At 35.6% G+C, this 20807-nt stretch overlaps 1 protein-coding gene across 1 annotated transcript in view; it reads right to left on the reverse strand.

Moving 5' to 3' along the window:
* The window catches only part of LOC149085306 (NADPH oxidase 4-like), a 73889-nt gene that overhangs the window by 13413 nt on the left and 39669 nt on the right, over positions 1-20807 (reverse strand). The window contains exons 3-12 of the mRNA XM_089233249.1: positions 9062-9175; positions 8871-8955; positions 5862-5959; positions 4226-4253; positions 4062-4134; positions 3896-3976; positions 2927-3047; positions 2532-2696; positions 1510-1572; positions 1353-1413 (exon numbers count right to left, since the gene is read on the reverse strand). Coding sequence (XP_089089375.1) covers positions 1353-1413; positions 1510-1572; positions 2532-2696; positions 2927-3047; positions 3896-3976; positions 4062-4134; positions 4226-4253; positions 5862-5959; positions 8871-8955; positions 9062-9175 — 889 coding nt within the window. The remainder of the gene's footprint in view (positions 1-1352; positions 1414-1509; positions 1573-2531; positions 2697-2926; positions 3048-3895; positions 3977-4061; positions 4135-4225; positions 4254-5861; positions 5960-8870; positions 8956-9061; positions 9176-20807) is intronic.

Consider the following 20807-nt stretch of genomic DNA (forward strand, 5'->3'; position numbering starts at 1 on the left):
GAGTGTAGGCAGCAACTAAGATACTTTGTCATCCAGGGCAAGCTGGCATCCCTTGTAATGTAGAAGAAGCAGTTAAAGGGTGAATTCGGAGCCTCCTTCTGGTTCAGCTCCCTGGGCACCAGACCCGTCTGCTACCCCCAGTTGCGGCCCTGGGTGAGTGGACCAAATTTTTTTATTGATTGTTATGTGACCTTTTCTGTATAAATCATTGTGAACTGTGAGAGTGCCCTTGTTTGTTTATATTCTATATTGAGTTTAGTGTAATGTACCATGATTAGGGATTACCATGAATAAATAAAATAAACTTGTAATTCTCTAAGTGAAAGTGAAGTATCATTATTTTCGCATTGTTCCTTTAATATTTCAATGCCATATATGTTGCGTGTAATTCTACGATAAAGCCATGCAAGCACGTATCGTAGAGTACTGATATTTCATTATTATTAATATATGCCGTGGTAAACTTGCGGCAATCTCCTCAACTTCATCGGAAGGATTTTTCTTGGGCAAGCTCTTGATTCTTGGATTTGTTTCTTATTCGATCCAACTCTTTTGTGTTCTGCAATAACTGCTTCATATAATGGAATATGTCTAGTCTTCTCCAGTCTTACAAAGGAGTTTAAGAAAAAAGGTTCTTTCCTGCATCAGGCAACTCTTTGAAGATACATAAGGATATGAAGGTGCATGATAAATATTACAATGCATATATATTTAGCAGAATTTCCATTTTATTTTGAAATCAAAAAAATATTTTATACTTATATTTTTCTTTGCATAAGTTCAATTAGTTACCACCTCCACCTCATGCTGCTAATACCAGCGGTTCCTAACATTTATGTTCTACGGATCCTTTGTACCAATAAGACGCAAGCCAGTCACCCATTTGCCAATAAAATGAAAGCCATGGGTGCTGAAGGAATGATAGGACTTCAGAAATAGCAGTAGACTCCATAACCAACATAACTGTTATTTATTACATTTTTATCTTATCAGAAGGTTAAATATTCAGAACTGAGTAACATGATTAATTAACGTGTTCTATTGAATGGTGGTTATACAGATGAACGAATATAATGCAATGCGAATGTACAATAGAATTCGGTAGTATTTATAGATCCACGATGTGACGTATATTTCACGGTTATGGTTAAAGTCAAAAAGTTCAGTTCGCCACAGTGCCTTTGCCAATAAAATACTAAAAGCCATAGACCCCTTTACAGAATAATATTCAGCACATATAAGTAAAATAATAAGTAAACTGTTTTTTCATTCGAACTCACGAACACCCTGAAAACTCTTCAAGGACCCCTGGTTAAGAGCCACTGTGCTAAACACTCAAATTGAACACTTACTTGACCAGTCTCCTTTAGCCCTTATGTGAACACTGAAACTGGGGTCGGCTTTTGTCGGACACTGAAAGTATAATCAACCATAAAATACACATTTTTCATTTCATTTTCTTTCAGAAGTTGCTTTAGTAATCTATAAATCATTTGAATTCCAACTAACCTTTGAAATAGTAAAAGGATGCCATTCTAAAGTAGATATTTTGTGACATTGCAGAAAAATGAACTGAAATATGAAATTTTAACATTTCTTATTAAAACAATTATAAAATTGTGACCGAAAATGAGAATTATAGTCTTCAAAGAAATTGGGAATTTTTTTTCATATTCTTTTTAGTATGAATATCATCACATTTTCAATAAAATTAGTTTTTGAGAATTACGTTTTTTATTAAAAACAACTGCAAAGTTTTATATCAATAGATTTATCATGGTAGTTAAATATTACATTGTACAATTTGAGTAAATTTGTAGTTGGATTATCAAAATAATTTAACAAAGCTCAAAATATCATGGAATGAATTTTCAAATTTGTTCCAAATGTAAATAGTTGAAAATATTTTTCTCTATTACGAGTTCTTTTTCGTCTTCTCTTTTAAATCCCCGTTTTCTTTATCATAGCCATAGCGTTTATACACACATTTAATCATATTATATAGACTTATATAAAGTGCAATCACCACATCAATGTGCATGCCAAACTTATAACTGCAAATGAAGATATTGAGCATAATAGAGCTCAGAAAAAATTTTCATATTGACGGCTCATTTGAAAAAAGCAATAACCAAAAATTCTAGGTTTTGAGATATCTACATTGAAAATATTCACTTTGTATAAAACTTAATGGGAATCAACTCGATTCAATTATAGTAGGGAGCATATAAAAAGAGTTGGAAGCTGTTTCACACAATATGTAGAGACATTCCACCATTCTCATGGCATGCATAACTCATAAATGCAATTTTCTGAGTTTTTGCCTTTTTGAACTCTTCCGTCTATATTTAATCTCAGATTTAGTAAGATTGCATGTCTTTTGAGGGTGAATGAAAATCATTTTTATTATGAGTATTTTTCAGTTATCAGTCACCTTTCTGGGCTTTATGTCCGTTAATTATTACCTTTGTTTTTGTATTCGGATAAAAAGAAATCAGTTATTTTTTTAAATACAAAATTAATGGAATTACCTGACCTGGTCTTGCAGTAAAGCCTGGTTTTAAAAGGGTAAGGGAAAACAAATCACAGCTAAATGACTGAGTAGATAGAATTTGAACTGGCTCTGCTCCACGCAGTACTTTATAACTGATGTCTACTGCATATAACAGTAATGCAGCGGCTACCCACTTCCATGTCTATATCAATATAAAAAGGTTCAATGATTCAACAACATGGTAATTTAGGCATTTTGAGAGAACACACAATTAAAATTTTCCTTTGCAAATCGTAAAAAGTCAGCATAGGTGACGTAATAGTAAGCTTAAATCATACTAGAATATGATCATGAAAATTTGTTCTAATATTAATTTTTAATTTTGATTTTCAGGAACTATTTTATGCAAGTAAATTAATTACCTATACATACATGTGTTGTCTGGGGAACAAACACGGGTTTCTCAGTACAATTTTGTACAGGATGTGATGAGTAATTTGCATTACAGCCTGGAGGATGTGTCAAAAGATTACTCTGCTCCTTGAGTATTCCACTGGAAAAAAATCAAATAAAACACAAAATGTAGTCTTTTGATTTAAGTCTTACATGTAAAATATTTAGTTACAATTAGGTCAAGTCCAAAAATCACTTTTTTTAAAACAGAAATAATATTTATACAACTGTGAAATTTATACAGTAGAACCTCTCGATAACGAACACCCATGGGACCAAAAATTATGTCCGCTAATTTGGAGGTATGATATACAGTGGAACCTTGTTTGTGCCACCTTCACATTTATGCGACGCATGGCTTCACTTACAATTGGTTCCTATACATTTTAATGTTAAAATTTATATATGTTTATCTGAAAGTAATACACGCCGGTGGTTACACATAATCACTAATCGTCTCGATAAAGAAAATGAAATTAAATTTCACGACATCTTTTTGTCACTTTTAATGGTGATTATGTATAATTCCAAAGTAAAGGTGGAAAGTCTGATGAATATGGAAAAATTTATAACCTTTCTTCTCTTCATTAAACCAATTAATTATTTTTACCACTTAACAAACTTATTGCCTCAACTTATATGCACTCACCTTAACAAATTTATTTGCCAATGTCAATGCAATTCTGATTGTGCAATGATATTAGTAATCCACCTATCACTCTAGATAGCATCATTTATGATGATACTCGAAATGCATATATTAGAAAATAACAGTGTCATATCAGTAGTTGAGTAACACTAGTAAACAATTTGATGTCGTGTCACTTTATAAGCAGGGATGTAATATATACTGATCAGTTTCCTTGTTATTATATACATAGTATTATACAGTACAGGCTGGATTTAAATACGCATTTATAAGGAAAAGACAGAATTCTTGTTACCAACCTCAGTGGATGACACAGAAGTAATAAAAGAAATATCACAAATAGATGGTGACTGAACCAGAAGAGATCGTAGTTAGAAGACCTACAGGATAAAAATATATATGTTTTGAGAACAATATAACATAAAATATTATCAACTTTAAGCAGTATTAAAACATTTTACTCACCTCAAATATTTACTAGAAGATGAAGATAAAATGCAGAGTATCAGCATCATCAACACTCCAGTAAATCCAGGAACTAAAATGAAAGTAATATTATATTTTCCTTGTTTACTGTCAATCTACAAAGCTTCTCCCTTCTTAATTAGTTATAAAAAACATCTTCTTACCCGTAACAACCATCATCAGTAGAGGATCCTAATCATGGGGAAAAAACATATTTTACAGATATTAACGGTTTGCTTGATCACTTAATAAAATATTATCAACACATTTATGCACACATTATATATTATATATATATAACAGTAACCTGCATGGTACATATCTTACATAAATACCACATTTGTTATAAAAAAATTACATTCGCAAATTAAATTTTAAGTGTCTGAATGCACTGAAAATGTTTTCCACTTTATCTTATATAAGAGATGCAAAAGTACCTGATAGTTTGAACTGGTTGTGAGCAAATGCAAAGGGTTTTGCTGCACAGAAGCCGCAAAAAAAAAAAAGGAAAACCAACGTTTCTTTTTCAACAATTCGATAAAAAACTTTTGTTGAAAATTTATTAAAAATTCTACCAATTTGAAAGTTTAATTTTAATTAAGTGCACGTAATTTCACTATACACCACAAATTTTAGTAAACAACAGTTAATAATTCATAAGGGTGTATAATACACAGTAATTATAAAATTTTCTCAGATATAAAGGTCCGAATAAAAGATTACAGGCTCATAGTGTAAGTTAGTAGTCTATCGAATCGTTTCACATATTTTACTGTGGTCCTTGGTTACAGAAAGATTGTGAATGCTGATATACAGAGTGGTCGTAAAATAACCTTGACGATATACGAAACCCTAGCAGCCGCAAAAACCAACAAACGCAAATGAAATTCGAGACATAGGTGTTTCAGAGTATGCGCTCAAAGAATGAATAATGAAACAAAAACCTAGCTCTCATGGTTACGGTAACAGCAATAAAATTTCGAAAAACTGAAATGGCGACATTCACTTTTATGCATTTGGTGCAGTAAGAAAACATAGATGGCGTTGGAACGGTACCTGTAGCATGATAAACGCCGGAGCAGGACGCAGATAAAGAAACATGCGGAAACTGCCAATGCATATCCCATTTCTGCCGCAGGAAGTCTCCCACCGAGTGGTTAACGTACCAACCCCTTGGTGAGAGCTTCTTTCTTTGTCTGCGTCCTGCGCCGACGTTTATGGTGCTACAGGTACCGTTTCAATGCCATTCATGGTTTTTCACTGTGCCGGTCAGTTTGTAATGCATAAAAGTAAGTGTCACTATTTGAATGTTTCCAAATTTTTGTTGTTGTAACCGTAACCACGAGAGCTGAGTTTTTGTTTCTCTTTTCCTTCTCGAGCGCATACTCTGAAACACCTGTCTCGAATTTCATTCGCATTTGTTGTTTTTTGCTGCCACAAAAGGCTCGTATATCGGAAAATTTATTTTATGACAAGCCTGTCTGTATATGGTACACTACATTGTGTCATTTCAAACCTCAAATTGTTAAAGTCAAGGCCGTAGTGTGCCTTCTTGGAGCAGACCTTTTTTGGGGCCCCTTGAAAGGGTTTCAAAATAAGTGTATATTTTTTGTGAGGCCCCCGCATTCGGCCTGGGCAGTACCTCGGTTGCCCCAGCCTAGTTACGGGCCTGGTCCAAGTGCTTCATTGATAACCTATATGAAATTTTTAAGAACACATGAAGTTACATAATGAAAGTTAAAAAATACTGGATATCTTAAAATATATTGTATTACTGATAATATCACAAGGAGTGCTTACTTCTCCTTTGGTTTTTGCAAAGTTTATTCCACCTAATTTAGCATTATGAAATCTCGAAAAGTTCCACGCATTCATTATATGGGCCAATGAATGAAAAACTGGAAAATAAAATTTGCATTTAAATGTTTATCATAAAATAGAAATTTACATAGTAGTATAGGTGAATTTTTTGTGAAGATAAGGGCGTGATTCGATAGGCTTTTAACGTGGGATGATTACACTAGTCTGCATTTTTAAACTTTTCGTCAGATGATTTCTTAAAAGTCAGTGTTCCTGAATTAATTTTTGATGCTGATTGCAGAAATGACTTCCATTTTTATCTATCACGTCAGGTTTTTACAAAAAATAAGAAGTCATGTTTTCAATACTTTAACTAATGTAATCAAAAATCAATCACCATTTCATACACAGTATTTGGTTACACACTTTAAAAATACTGTAAAGAACTGTCCTAATAATTTCATGACTATTCTTTAATAAAACGAAAAGCAAACAGTGTTCCATTTAACAAACTTTCTCCTTTTTGACTTTCTTGCAGATCCTCCATCAATTCTGTCCATGGGCGGCGATACGGGGGGGGGGCAATGCCCCCTCCCCCAGCGTCAAAAAGGGAGTGGGCAAATCTAATGTATATGTTGTGTATGAATTGACATCATCATCATCGTGCCCCCCAGACTTCCGAGTCTATCTCCGCCTATGATTCTGTCCCTCTTCAACATCCAACAATAAGCGAGATTTTTTGGGGGTCTACGAGCGGTTCGTGCAGGATATATTCAGTCCCAGGAACAAACATTTCTCCGCTCTGCCCAAATTCTCACAATCCAATGCTTTTGCTTTGCTCGACTGTTCTATTCACATAGAAAGCAAGGCATTTTTGTGTACCCAGCTTTTTGTCCTAATAGTATTCCTATAAGTTTGAAGTTACCACAGATGAGCCATTTGTGTAACGCATACTGAATATTTCTTAACAGTTCCTTCATGTTCTCGAATGTCTCTTTCATTTGAAATAAATGGGCCACAGGAATGGACCCATATACATTCCCATTAGGCAGTAACACGCCTTTGAGACTACTCACGGAGGAGTCATGTTCAATGCCATAGAAGTGCATCAACTTGTTTATGTTATTGCAGTAAACAAATGAATCTTCTTTGAGAATAAAGGAAGTAGTTCTTTTTCTCTGTGTGTGTACCAAGAAAAATGTGTTCCTGGTGCCAGAAGATTCTTGCTTTTAAGCCGGGAGCCAAGTAGTTCTGCAGATTCCTTAGGCACGTACTAGATCATTAAGTTCACTCTGGGAGAACCGTTGTGAATTAAAGTCATCTTCAGGCTCATAGACATCATAACTATAATTTTCTGAGATTGCAGCATGTTCACATTCAACATCGTCTGCCACGTTTTGTAAAGCAGCTGGAGGAACAGGGGCCGGCACTTCTTGTCCATTTGGAACTGACCTAATGGCTGAAGGAATGCTTGGATACACAATTTTGTTCTTATTTTTTACATTGCACCCCTGTACATTAATTAAGCAGAAGTAACTGTCATTAAGGTGGCCTTTAGGCTTCCTCTATACCATAGGAATTGCAAACGACATGCACGTTTTCTTTCCTTTTGTCCATAACCTTAACCTTTCAACACAATAGCGGCAAACTTTCTTTGGCGCCCATGCCTTATCCTGATCACCTAGTTTTATTTTAAAATAAGCATAGTAAGCTCAGGGCCGTCTTAAGAACATCATGGGCCCCCTGGCCAAGTGATTTTTCTGAGGCCCCACCTTAGAAATTCTCGAAAAATTTAACTACTCATCTTTCTGAGGTCCCTCTTCTTGTGAGGTGCCCGGGTGGGCCCATGCGTTAAGACGGCACTGCGTAGGCTTTCTTCACAAAGTCTGTTATATCCGCGTTCTTTGCTTAAGCACTACAAAATTTCCGCAAATGTAACAGAAAACATTAGGATTGTTCACACACTTGCGTGAGGGCCGTATTCACCGACATGGTTTAAACTATAGTCACAATTTTTGGATAAGAGATCAATATAGATTGGTTAGAAACCTGAATTTAACCAATCCGTGTCGATCTCTTATCAAAAAATTGTGACTACAGTTTAAACCATGTCGCTGAATACGGCCCTCCTTCAAAATCAACTCGGGTCGATTGCGAACGAACTGTACGTGATAGGAAAAAAACTAAGAACAGTTCTGTAATCAGCATAAAAAAGCATTAAGTTCCCGTACTATGCCCGGGGAACTTAACTGCGTAGGGAGCCTCGCAATAATGAAGTTCGGCAAGGGAGTACGCAGAATTGACCTTTGGGGCGGGGCACGACGAATTTCTTCCAGAGAAATTTTGTTATCAACCTTCAACAAGCATTTAGAAAATGATTAAAATAGCATATAAGAAGAATTTTCTTTGGATATACTAATTTGTTCACGAAAGTGTTTAAAAAATTGAATTTTTGGTTTGCTGGAGGTTGGGGGGAACACGAGTCCCTTATGCCCGTTCCATCCTCCACCACGCCTCTCAAGTTCAGTATTATCATTTCCGAAATTAAGAATGAACTGGCAAATGGGCATTTTTTTGCTAGGTACGGACCAAAGGAGTATTTACAGAGAGACTGAGCAGACTATAGCCCAGGGCGGCAAAATTTGGTTAGTCCACAGGGGGCGAAGCTATAAATCGCCTCTGGTACTGACTACAAAACATCACTTGGCCCAGTAGGTTCATGACGTTATTAAGATGGCCCTGCAATCAGTGGAAGATAAGTCCAACAGGTAAAAATTGGCCCTATATGGAGTGGTCCTCCAAAAGAGAGGTTGTAATATAAGTATATTCGTATATATATGGTATATGTATTGTATATTCGGTAATATGTTATTCGTATAAGGAATATCCCCATTCATTATGATTTTTTTCCAGTGATAATTTCAAACCACAGTCAGAGCGAAGATTTATTTAGAAAAAATTGTTTATGTTGACACTTGCTGCGTCAGACGTTATGTTGCTGTTACTGACCTGAAGCTAGCAAAATCGTTAAGGCACAGCTAATATGGAAATTTTTGGTAAATGCACCCCACATGCTCATAAACCTCGATGATATCTGCAAGGGAAAAAATTATAATCTTCATATGTGGTTTTAAATATAGTATAAAAGGTGAATACTTCTTATGCAAAATATTGACAAAAAAAGTATTTCTAAAACAAACCTTTGATCCTAAAATCTGAATGCTTGCTGATAGAAAACGGCACATTGGAACAATGATCAAGAAACAACAAACATTAATAACAGATGCACTTGCACGAGACAAACATAACCCAAACTGTAAAATACGTAAAGAAAATCATCATACTTTTTTCATACAAGAAAAGAAGTTTCATAATTTTAAAGACGAAGTTTATTACATTTCAATAAACGCCAAAATGGACCCTGGCCCCGGGTGGCACAGTAAATTTTCATTTCTAGTTGCAGCCCTTTAGTTTAAAATTTCTGCACTAGCGTCAGTATTTGTTAGAATTTAGAATAAGTATAATAGTAGTTCTAGAACTTCATCGCCTTCCAATAATTGTGGTTTCTCAAGTTGTGAATAGAAAATATTCTATAAAAATGTTGCGAATGAATATTCGATATACGTGCTTGAAACGCATAAGAGAAAGTCGGCATTGACATCTCGGACGTTCTGGAACTGACCGAAGTTGACAGCGATGTCAGACCAATAAACCAATAAATAATTAAAAACCAATATCCGTGTAAGGTAATGAGGTTCCTGATGGATGAATGGGAATTTACAGAAAGATGAGAAACACACCGAGAATATTTTTATTTTCACAATGAAAACAACCAGTAGGGTTCTTAGATTGCCTTACCAGAAACGAGATTTACTCTGTCACCCGGGACCAGTGTCCATTTTGGTGCCCCCTCCCCGTAATTTTGAACGCAAAAAAACCATAAATTCTTTGCCCTTTCCGATCCAGCATCAGGGACACCAGATTAGCCTTCCCAATTGTAGGTTTAGTCCCACTATGTGATGTAATTAGCTCATTGACATCTCGGACGTTCTGGAACTGACCAACAGAGGTTCCTCTGTTTGACACATGCAGAGGGGAAAAATAAGCTTCTAGTATATCCAGACTGTTCAGTTCGATGCTAAGAGTTTTACACTGAAAAAACGTGTGCAGGAAACATTCACGTCTAGCTCCTCCTTTTTTAATGCATTTTATCTTAGCTTAATCTGCCATTTTCACATGAAATGGTTCTAAAACATTCTGAAAGAGGAGTGGAGGTACAGTTGGAAAGAGATATTCTTAGGCAGACATATAAACGTAACTAGATTGGCTTCCAGAAAAATATAGGAAATTGGGATTCCCAAGTATATGGGCGATCGCCGAAAATTGTTTCCGAAAATGATTACGAAAATAAGCAAAGTAGCTAATTGTTTCTAAAATCATCGAAAATCACCAATCGCGAGAAAGGATGCTACTGCAAGTTGCAGTGAAATAAAACGAAACTGAAAAAAAAATACACTCAACGTGATATCATAATACAGTTCATCAGCTGAGAAAATTATTTTAATTCTTGATTTTTCAATAAAGAGCAAAAAATTCAAATAGGCTTTGTTGAAAATGTACGGAGAAAAACGAACATTTTTACAGAAAAATTAGGATGGCCGAAATAGGTATTCAAAGTTCGAGAAATCGCTAGTTGTCACCAAAAAAGAATGCAACTTAAGCAAAGTTGCCAATTATTGCTGAAATCACCAAAAACTGGGTGGGTGGCAGAGCCGTAACAAGAATGTTTGTAGGGGAATATTGATTTTTTGTACGGTCATGAATTTGCCATTCCCCACGGTAAAATTCGATGATTTTATAACGGCGCTTTTCTTCTTGCCTAAATTTTGCCACCTGGGGAAGTTGCCTCCCTTTAGTTCCGGCCCTGGTGAGTGAGCGGGAGAAAAATTCAGGAAACGAATTCATTGGAAGTTCAGCATATTGCCATGGTTTTTGATGATCAAATCATGGACATCGCATGACATGACGCATGCAATTCAGTGTACCTCAAGACCACATATGTTGGGTAGGGGACAAAATAATCAAAATCACACTAGAGTATGTGCCCAGGGCCCCCAAATTATCAGGACCCAGAAATTGGTTCCTTTTGTATTATAGGCATTGGTCCCTCCCCACGCCACTGCCTCAAAGAAACACTATATGTACAGTATAATATACATTACACAGGGTGCATAGCGAACAGGGAGTATAGCATTTAACTCGCGAACGGGTGATCCTAGAGGTGGTATACTTCCAATCAGAAAAAGTTTTCAAATAACGTGTAGTACTCAGATATTTCATTTATGATGCAAGGGAAGGGGTTTTGTATATAGTTGATTAAAATAAAAAATAATATTTATAGTCCCCGTGTACCCAAAACCCAGTTATAAAGTTGTTGCCCTGTCTCTTCTGATGCCAACAAAAAAAATTCCATGTTTCCAAGTGCAATATTTACTGACAAGGAAACGCTCCCAGCTAAACTCACAGAATTAGACAAAAATTTTGCAGGCGTTAGTAGATGGCTCAAAATATGTACTGTGAAAAAAGTTGTTGCGGAATTGCATTATGAAAGGAGTAAATTAATGTTGAAAATTGGGTCTGGGATGCCAAACCCGTATAGTTAGCATCAATTGGCGACTTTGCATTCTTGAAAATTAACGAAAACATCTAATGCGTTTATACTATAAAAACGTGCTTTATGCTGTATTTTTAGAGGATTTAATACTTGAAAAATAGCTTTTTAAAAGTCTCGAAAACCAGAATATGCATATTAGATGCATCAGTACTATTTTGCATAGTTTACAACAGATATAGTTAATTACAATTGATTCAGGTCGAATGAAAGGGTTATAATTTCTTTATAAATTGAAAGTGTTACAAATATGAGGCTCATTGGAGAAATGCATAAAGCAGAAACGTATTTTACACCAGCTACAGCGAGCGAATATTTTGGATGCACAGTTTTGTTTCCAGCAATCAAGTGCGTTGTTTGCAATAATTAAATTCTATTTAACAAGATATCATGAAATACGGAATATGAAGGTATGTTTACAGTCTTTTGATACCAATTTTGACTCTACAGTTCTTTGATTAACTTGTTTCTTTGAAAGATTATTATTTGCTTGTATACTCATGTCCAGGGCCGGATTAACCATCAAGCAAAATAAACACGTGCTTAGGACATCAAGAGAAAAAGGGGAACCACAAAATTAGTACTTTTTTTAATTTTAATTTTTTCAACTATCCGGTAGAAAATTCTAAAACTTTAAGAGCACTTGATTGTAGAGTTGAATATCTTTATCGAAAGATTAACCAGGGCTGCAACTAACTGTGTGTGTGAGGGCAGGGGGGGGGGGTCTGGTGCGCAGGCTCTGGACCAAGAACGGTACCGAGTTTACTATTTTTTTGTTAAAAATTGTGGGGAGGAGGAGCCAAAATGGATACAGATTCACCTAAGTAACAGGGTAAATTTTAGTTTCTAGTTGCGGCCCCGAGGTTGACGCAAAAGCAGAGAAACCAAGTTAATTGCAGACAAGAACTTGTGTCAAAATGCTCAGTATTTGGATTGAAATTTTGCTGTATTTCCATAAAGTACCGTAAGCCCAGAGCTGTCTCAACAGCATCATAGGCCTCCGGGTAAAACAAATTTTTCTGAGCCCCCCCCCACTTAGCTATAAATACCTGCCTACCTTACTTAATTTGCATACTTACTCATTCCAAAACTTTAACCAGATCAAATTGTCATGAGGCCTCCCTGCAATCGATGTTCCCAAGCAGTGGAATCATGTGAAAACGTGGGCCTTGAGTGAAATGATTTTTCTGAATCGACCCCCCCTCCCCCCACTTAAAAATAATTGCTTACCAATTTGCACGCTTATTCGTGAAAATTGTAAACAGATCTAATTGTCATGAGGTCTCTCGTGTCATGCGTTAAGGTTAAAAGTAAATGGGGCACCAAAATCACTTGTGTGCGTAAGGCCTTCATATGGGTTAATCCGGCCCTGAGAATGAGCATGCATGCCATGAATATTTTCACATGTTGTCGTAGCGTGGTGAAGAAAACTGGTTGTGTGCAATGGATTGTACGACGTTATATTAGATGTATTTTACCCGATGGCGTAAACAATCAAATCATTGTTTTTGAAGGGTGACCAAGAATCCACTTTAAAAACACGGTTTCATCGGGTGTATTTTTAAAATACACTTCCGATAAATATTCGCGCAGTTCTTTTTTGACCCCATTTTTTCTAAAGCAACGGTATAAATATTGTCAGCTTGAAACATTTTCTGCCGAACCTATTTTCCGAATTGACCTTTAGGTTCAGAATTCATAATAAATAAAGTCGAGAGATGTATAGCAGCATTCCTTCTTTGCCGATTGTTGACTGACGAGGCATGCATGTCTATCTTAACACCGGCACGAATACCCATGACGATGGTAGGAAGCAGTTCACTCCATTTGGCTCCACCATGGCACATCAGTGAGCTCTTCAACTGATGGTGAAAACGTTCGACTATACCATTGGCCTTCGGATTGTAAGAGGTTGTCCTGGTGGCAAATGTTCCTAGGAACCTGCAAGTGACTTGAAAAGATTCCTTTGTAAATTTTCACCTCGGTCAGTTACAACTATATCGGGTGCCCCGAAACGGGTTACCCAGTCATTGTTGAAGGTACTGGCAATAGTGTTAGCAGATTGGTTTTCATCGGAAATGCTTCAGGCCATCGACTAAAGCGATCGACAACAGTTAGACTATACTTAGTCATTGGAAGGTGGCGAAGGACTAACCATGTCTATATGTACGTGGTGAAATCTAGCAGGAGGCAATGTATACTCGCCGTGAGGAGATTTCACATGGATTTTTGACAAGGAATGCATGTTTTTTACACCATATATAATCGACAGTCTTTTCCCAATTCGTCTGAAGCCTTGTGGCACATAGTTGTTATTACTTTCAAACTGTCTGCCCTGGTCAGTTGTCACCCCCAGTCCGGCACACCAAATATACTTATCCAGCAGGATAAAAAATGTAGATGTAACGGTTTTTGCGCAGTCATGTCTACAATTGGACAAATTTCTGTTCATCTTCTATATCTATCAATACACGTTAAAACGTATCGAAAACCATTACAAGGGGACAGTGGTCCCACTACATCGACATGAACATGCGAAAAGCACTTGGACGGAGGAGTGAAATTAATAACCGAGAGACGACAGTATGGCGATATATACTTTACATTTTTGGCAAGCCAAACTTCTACTCCAGTATGTGCAATCCCGTCTCAAGATAAATTTTTTTTTCTTACCAAATTTACAGATGAACGCATACCAGGATGTGCTGAATTATGTATTTGGAGAAAAAATTTACGAAATGGACTAGGAATGCAAGGACGAGTTTTGTTATTAGAACTTTCACAAATTAATTTAAGATCTGAACCAGGAATAGCGCATGCTGTAAATGAAAATTTTATCATTCATCAGTGCCTGTAATTCGCTATTATTAGCCTGCACCCTTGCGATATCAACATAATCGACGGTTCTGGGAAATTCTATTGTTTCTACTCGTAAAAGAGTATCAGCAACTACATTATTAAAACCAGAAATATGCCCAATATCAGTTGTAAATTGATCAATGAAGGAAATGTGACGAATGTGACTTGGATCAACTTGATCAGTTTTATGGCGGAACATAAATGTCAAGGCCTTATGATCGCTGAACACCGCGAATTCCCTGCTCTCAAGCATAAATTGAAAATGTTGATCGCAGCATAACTAGCTAAAAGTTCGCGATCGTAGGCAAAATAATTTTGTTCGGTTTTGTTCGAGAAAAAGCTATAGGCTGCCAACTATGACCTTCAAGCTTCTGCAATGCGGCTCCCAGAGATGTATTAGAGGCATCAACCAGCAATGCTAATTGAGCAGATTCATCAGGAAACGCTAATAATGCAGCCTCGGCAAGAGCTTTTTACATTCCTCGCTAATACCGGTATCATTCCATTGGATGACAGTTTTGTCATGTTTTTTGTTGCCCTGAATATAATCGAGAAGCGGAAATTGCTTTTGGGCTAAATTGGGAACGAATTTACGGTAAAAATTTATCATACCAAAAAAAAAAAGTTTTAATTCTTGCGCATATATAGCAGGCCTAGGAAAATCTAATATAGCCTTGATTTGTTTTCATCTAAAGGTTTAACGCCTTTTTCAGAGATCAAATGGCCAAGAAATTCAACTTCTGTTTTACCAAATTTTGATTTTTCCATGTTAATAACTATACCAAATTTTGCAAGTCTAGAAAATAGGATTTTTAAATGTTATTAATGATCCTGCTCATTTGCAGAGAAAACCAATATGCGTCGTCGATATAAACGAAACAAAATTCCAAACCTTCCAGGACTTCATGCAAAAAACGCTGAAACGCACTACTAGCCTTTCTAAATCCACACCACATTTTTAGAAACTGAAACAGGTCGATAGGAGAATCGTAAGTAATCGTCACTTCCTCACTATCCTCTGCCGCAATGGGAATTTCATTGTAAGCACGGACTAAGCCAATTCTGGAAAAAAATTTCGCGCCATCCAAATTATAGGAAAAAATTCTGAGTGTTTGGTATAGGATACCGATCGGGATTAGTAATAGAATTTAATCGTCAAAAATCTCCACTCTTCATTCACCGGTCTTTTTCAAAACCATATGGAGAAAGCTAGCTCATAGGCTGTTAGATGGCTTGCAAATTCCTATTCTGACAAGTTTAGCAAATTCAGCCTTAGCAGCTTTTAATTTTGCTGGGGACAGCATACGAGCAACTGCATGAACAGGAGGGACCGAAGTTTCAACAATGTTTTGTTGAATGCATACATTTATACAGTCACCTCATCAGGGCCGTATTTATGTTTTTGCCGCCTGTGGGATATACAGCATGGAGGAATGAATAACAGGAGGTGACGCGACCAGCGCCTCCGTTGAGAAAGCATGGGGAATCTGGGTTGCCAGATGAAGCCAGTGATCGATCTATTAAAGGGACCAAGTAAGCCCAAACAAACCGTGGCTTCCCATGCTTTCCTATGAGAAACATCCCCGTTTTTAAAAATCATTTTAAAATTTACTATTCACTTTAGGAACTCGATTTTTTTTCCTCAAATTCTGTGGATATATTTATACAATTGAACGAGAGCTTTTACAATTTTAGTTGTTCGAATATTAACTTTAACAACATGGAACCTTTTGCAAAAAATAACCAAAATTTACCCATATCTTGTGCCCTAAAATTCCTTCTCGGCATTTTAATTTTAAAAAAATTATGCCAAAGCATGTAATACCTCAGTGCTGAGAGTGACACTATGTTTAAAGACACTTGAACAAGTGGTGTTTGAAAAAATCTGACTTTTTTTTTTGCGAAAAACATTATATATGCAAAACATTAGCATATATAATGCCTTTCAGCTGTTTATATTAAAATATTGTAGAAATACTTCCAGTCTAGGTAGAACAACAACAACAATTTTAGATTTCAAATTCAATTCGAAACTGTTTTTTTTTTTTTTTTAAGTTTTCGTACACATGCCACTTTAAAAGCAAAGTAATAGGTACAAAATGAAGAGGGGGGGGGGGAAACAGCCCAAGTGATTATTTTCCTAAATACTATAGGCCAGAAAGATGACTTACCGCGGCTCGTAAAAAAAGTTTTTTTTATTTTTAATATTTTTTTTCTCAATACTACATCTACTGTACATAGCGGAAGGTTCGGATGGGCGGCATATATTTCAATCATACGTATTCAAGAATATGAGAGTGGAACGGAAGAAAGGTGGCGAAATTTGTAGTCTACAGGCAGCAAAACCATAAATACACAGTGGTGGAGGACGCTCGAGCACTTCCAGTACTTTGAGGCACGGGGGTGGCAAAATGCTGTTTGTCCCGGGTGGCAAAAATCCTAGCTACGACCCTGTCAGAAAGTGCTCGAGCATCTCAGAATTGATTCAGAAATCAAAATTCCTGATGTAAAGCTTAAGACGAGCGCCCACGGGCCTCAAACACTTTCGAAATGTCCCGGATCTATGATAATGATGAACGAAACAAAAAGGCAAAATAAACAGTTAAAAGAAAAAATTATGAAAATTGCATTTTGTTGGAGCTTCATATTATTTTAATTAATCATATTTCCATAGACATTAATGTGATGCATCAAATTTTTAAAATAAATTGAAGGCACTGAACTAAAAACCTATGACGAGTTGAGAGTTAAAAATGATCTTCCCCTTTCAAAAATAAATTAAAAATATAGAAACCCCTTATACAAGGATAAAATTTTATCTTTCCCCATTATTGGATCATGTAGATTACCTGAAGAGGCATTAAACAGTCATGGTGCTTAAATTTATTTAGATATTAATATTTTAAGAGAATTCGATCCGGCAAAACACATGTTAAGTATAGGGAAAAGAGCGGTTTGTTTGGGCTTACTTGTCAGTCCATAGGGTTGCCACAACGGCTTCAATTTTCCTGCCTGATGTCACCTCCTGTTATTCTTTCCTCCATGGATATACAGATTTTGCTGCCCCCTCCCATTTCAGTCTTTTTTACCCTCCCTTGCCATTACTAATAAATCATAAACAAACAAAAAAAAATGATACTGTATATAGTCGCACCTAAATTTTACTTTTCTGTCCTGTCTTCGTATCCTATTCCGATTCATAATTATTGCCATATAACGGGGGGTGGTGCTCAACCTCCGGCCTGTAGGCGACACATCGATGAAAAACACTGATAAATTTAATTCCAATGTATGGTGCATACATTCGCATATGTAAGTATCTCAGCACCAATCAATGGTGCCGAGATACTTTTTGCGCACTTGGTTATAGTCTAGCAAAAAAATAAATAATGCATTACATAATATCTATACATATTATTTTTAACCGCACGTCCTAAAGTGTATTTTGAGAAATAATGAAATACTTTTCAAAATTTTTTCGTGGACCGATTGAAATTCTAGACGGGGCAGGCCAGTGGTTTGTGCACTCCGTGATTTAAATGTGATACTGCTACATTATACTTGAATATACAGTGTCCCACAATCGGCTGATGGTATTCAAAATGGGAATAGCAAGAAAACGGTGACAGATATTTAAGTCATTCTTGCAGAATAAATTTCAGCTACGTCATTCATGTTTGAAAGGATTGCATAGTTATTAAAGTAAAATTAAAAAAATTAACTTTTTATATGGACAACCTGTGCCCAAAAACCGAATTAAAAAGTTGTTGTCCTGTTTCTTCTGATGCCAACGAAGAAATTTCCACGTTTCTAAGTGCAATATTCGCAGAGATATCTTAAATTCAAAAATCGGAGAAAAGTTGGAAAAGAAGTGTTGTCCATTAGTTTTTGCTGTTTTTTCCCCAACTCTGTGTCCTGATTTTTGGAATTCAAATATCTCAGTAAATACTTAGAAACAAGGAAATTCTTATTAATTAAACTGCTTTTGTTCTTTTCCCTATGCTACTTTTATATTGAAGCGACATAATAAAAAAAAAATAATAATACAAAGATTATGTAAAAAATTCTTTGCAAAGTTAATTTAGTATTTAAAAGGTTAGAATAATACATATTTTATAGACTTTCTCCTGTTATACCGAAATCCATTTCTGTGAAAAAATTTTACATGATAGTCAAAAATGAGCCACGTTTAAAATCAGCGACCAAAAATGCATCACGAAACTTCACGGTTTCCAAAACTTGGCATGTTCATCAGTTTCCAGACAATTTTCCAAAATTTCAATACTACAGGTCTGAATAATCAAATTTATTATATTAAATTGATTCTAAATACGAATTAAATTGGGGATTTGCTGAGTGGTAATTAATTTTTAATTTATTAATTAATTAATTTTTTTATTAGAATTAAAAACGAAATGAGCAATAATTAATATTTTTATTGCGGTGCATGTAGTTTAATACAGTACCTCATTTTTTGGAAAAATCAGCACATGAACGTATGCGTCGATGTATCAGAAAAAAAAGAACCATCAATATATGACATTTTGTTCATGAATTTAACATAACGCCTCGCATCCTCCGCACATTTCTGATATAAAATTTATTAAATGCTTATTTTTAATTCTTGCTTCAGTAATGCTTGTCAATTTTAAAAATGCTACTCGTGGTTAATTGAGAGTTGAATATCATGTGATTCAATAGGCCAATCTCTTGGAAATTGGGTTTTTTTAAAACTAAAATGAACATACGCGTGGCTCCTCTTTGCGTGCAAGCACCATCAGTGTCTAACATGGGCGGAGATACGGGGGAGGGGGGGCATACCAAAGGTTAAGTCGACTGATCTAATTCATATATGTACAGATGAATTGACATTATCATCATCGTGCCTCCCCCAGACTTCCAAGTCTATCTCCGCCCCTATGGTCTCTAAAATCCCGTTTTTCAAAACATAGATAACACGATGCTTGTTCCATGAAATATGGGGATTAATATAATGTAAACAGCTACAATACTGAGTATATGCAAAAATCACTCTTCATATTCGTCAATATTGAGATATTGCTATTAATTTGCTGTATTTTCGTTACCCTATACACATAGATATAGCACATCAATTCCTATTTCAATAAATAACAAATATTCTCACTTTAAAAGGCACTCTTATAAAATTTCCAAATTTCCTTTTTGACACATGGTGCCAATTATTTCCAACATACAGAAATGGTTCAAACTGCAAATTTAAAATGTATTGTTCACCTGTCATGTTTGCTACTCATCTGAAAAACACGAGACAGGACAATATAAAGATTGCAGAGAAAACACGATTTAATTGCTGAGTAAGACCAGGATGTGAGTCAACTTCGTGTGGTTTTGCACCCAAAATGAAACTAAAATACAATAACTGTTCTTTTTTTACTTTAATTTCTTTTTTTTTTTAATGAGCACTATCTCAATTTCAATCACTTTTTTCAATTAATCGATGCATCATATAAAAAAATATGAGTCTTACGCCTTATTGAATACAAGTATAACAGAAGATTCCAAATTACCTAAGATTGAATTGTGGCGATTGTTCATAAATTATCATTAAAGAAAACTCTCACAAGCTACTAAACGTGAACTTATCAGAAATGAGTAGCTATATATATAATATATATTTGGTATTTACTTACTTTGTTTTCATCAGGAAAGTGTAGAATGAAGAGGATTTTTTTTTTCCGTTTTGTTTGATAATGTTTATAACCGTATGTAGTTTTGTAATACTGTATACAATTTATAAAAATGTGGGTTTTGATTAGCGTCACATTTGTCCCCCCCCCCCTTTTTTTCAGGGAAACGTCACATGAGGAGAGCTGTCCTTAGGACCAGTAAACCATATTCTACGAAACAAAATTCAGACACCAATTGTTATTGTCATTGGGACTTATGTGCCCATTGAACTTAAATTATGGTATCAGATCTTTAAGCCACAAATATTTATAGAACGACCTTCCATGCGTAACTAATGTTTCAATTTCTTTCACAAATCAAAATTCTGCTCGTTTAAGTCTCAAATCTGTTTATATTGTGGTGGTAACCATATTGCCAAAGATTGTGATAGTGAAAAGAAATGCATTAATATTGTTCATCACCAGATCATCTTCCTACTGACAGAAATGGTCCAAAATATATCCATGAACAAAAAATTCTCAATTACAAGTCTGAACATAATTTACCTATTCATATAACGAGGAGATTCTGTAAGCCAAATGAGATGTCATATGCAACTAGAGTGCAAGCTTCATCTCAAAACATTATTTATCTTTTTGATATTAGATAAATCCATCTCTTGTTGCAAAAGAACTGGCAGAAATAAAAGAATCAATAATGCTGAAAATTAAACAATCTGTAGCTGAAATAATTACACAATCATTGAA

The sequence above is a fragment of the Pholcus phalangioides genome, unplaced genomic scaffold, assembly GCF_987345545.1.
Source record: "Pholcus phalangioides strain wild (caught in Gottingen) unplaced genomic scaffold, Ppha-v1.0 ptg000007l_1, whole genome shotgun sequence".
NCBI classification, from domain to species: domain Eukaryota; kingdom Metazoa; phylum Arthropoda; class Arachnida; order Araneae; family Pholcidae; genus Pholcus; species Pholcus phalangioides.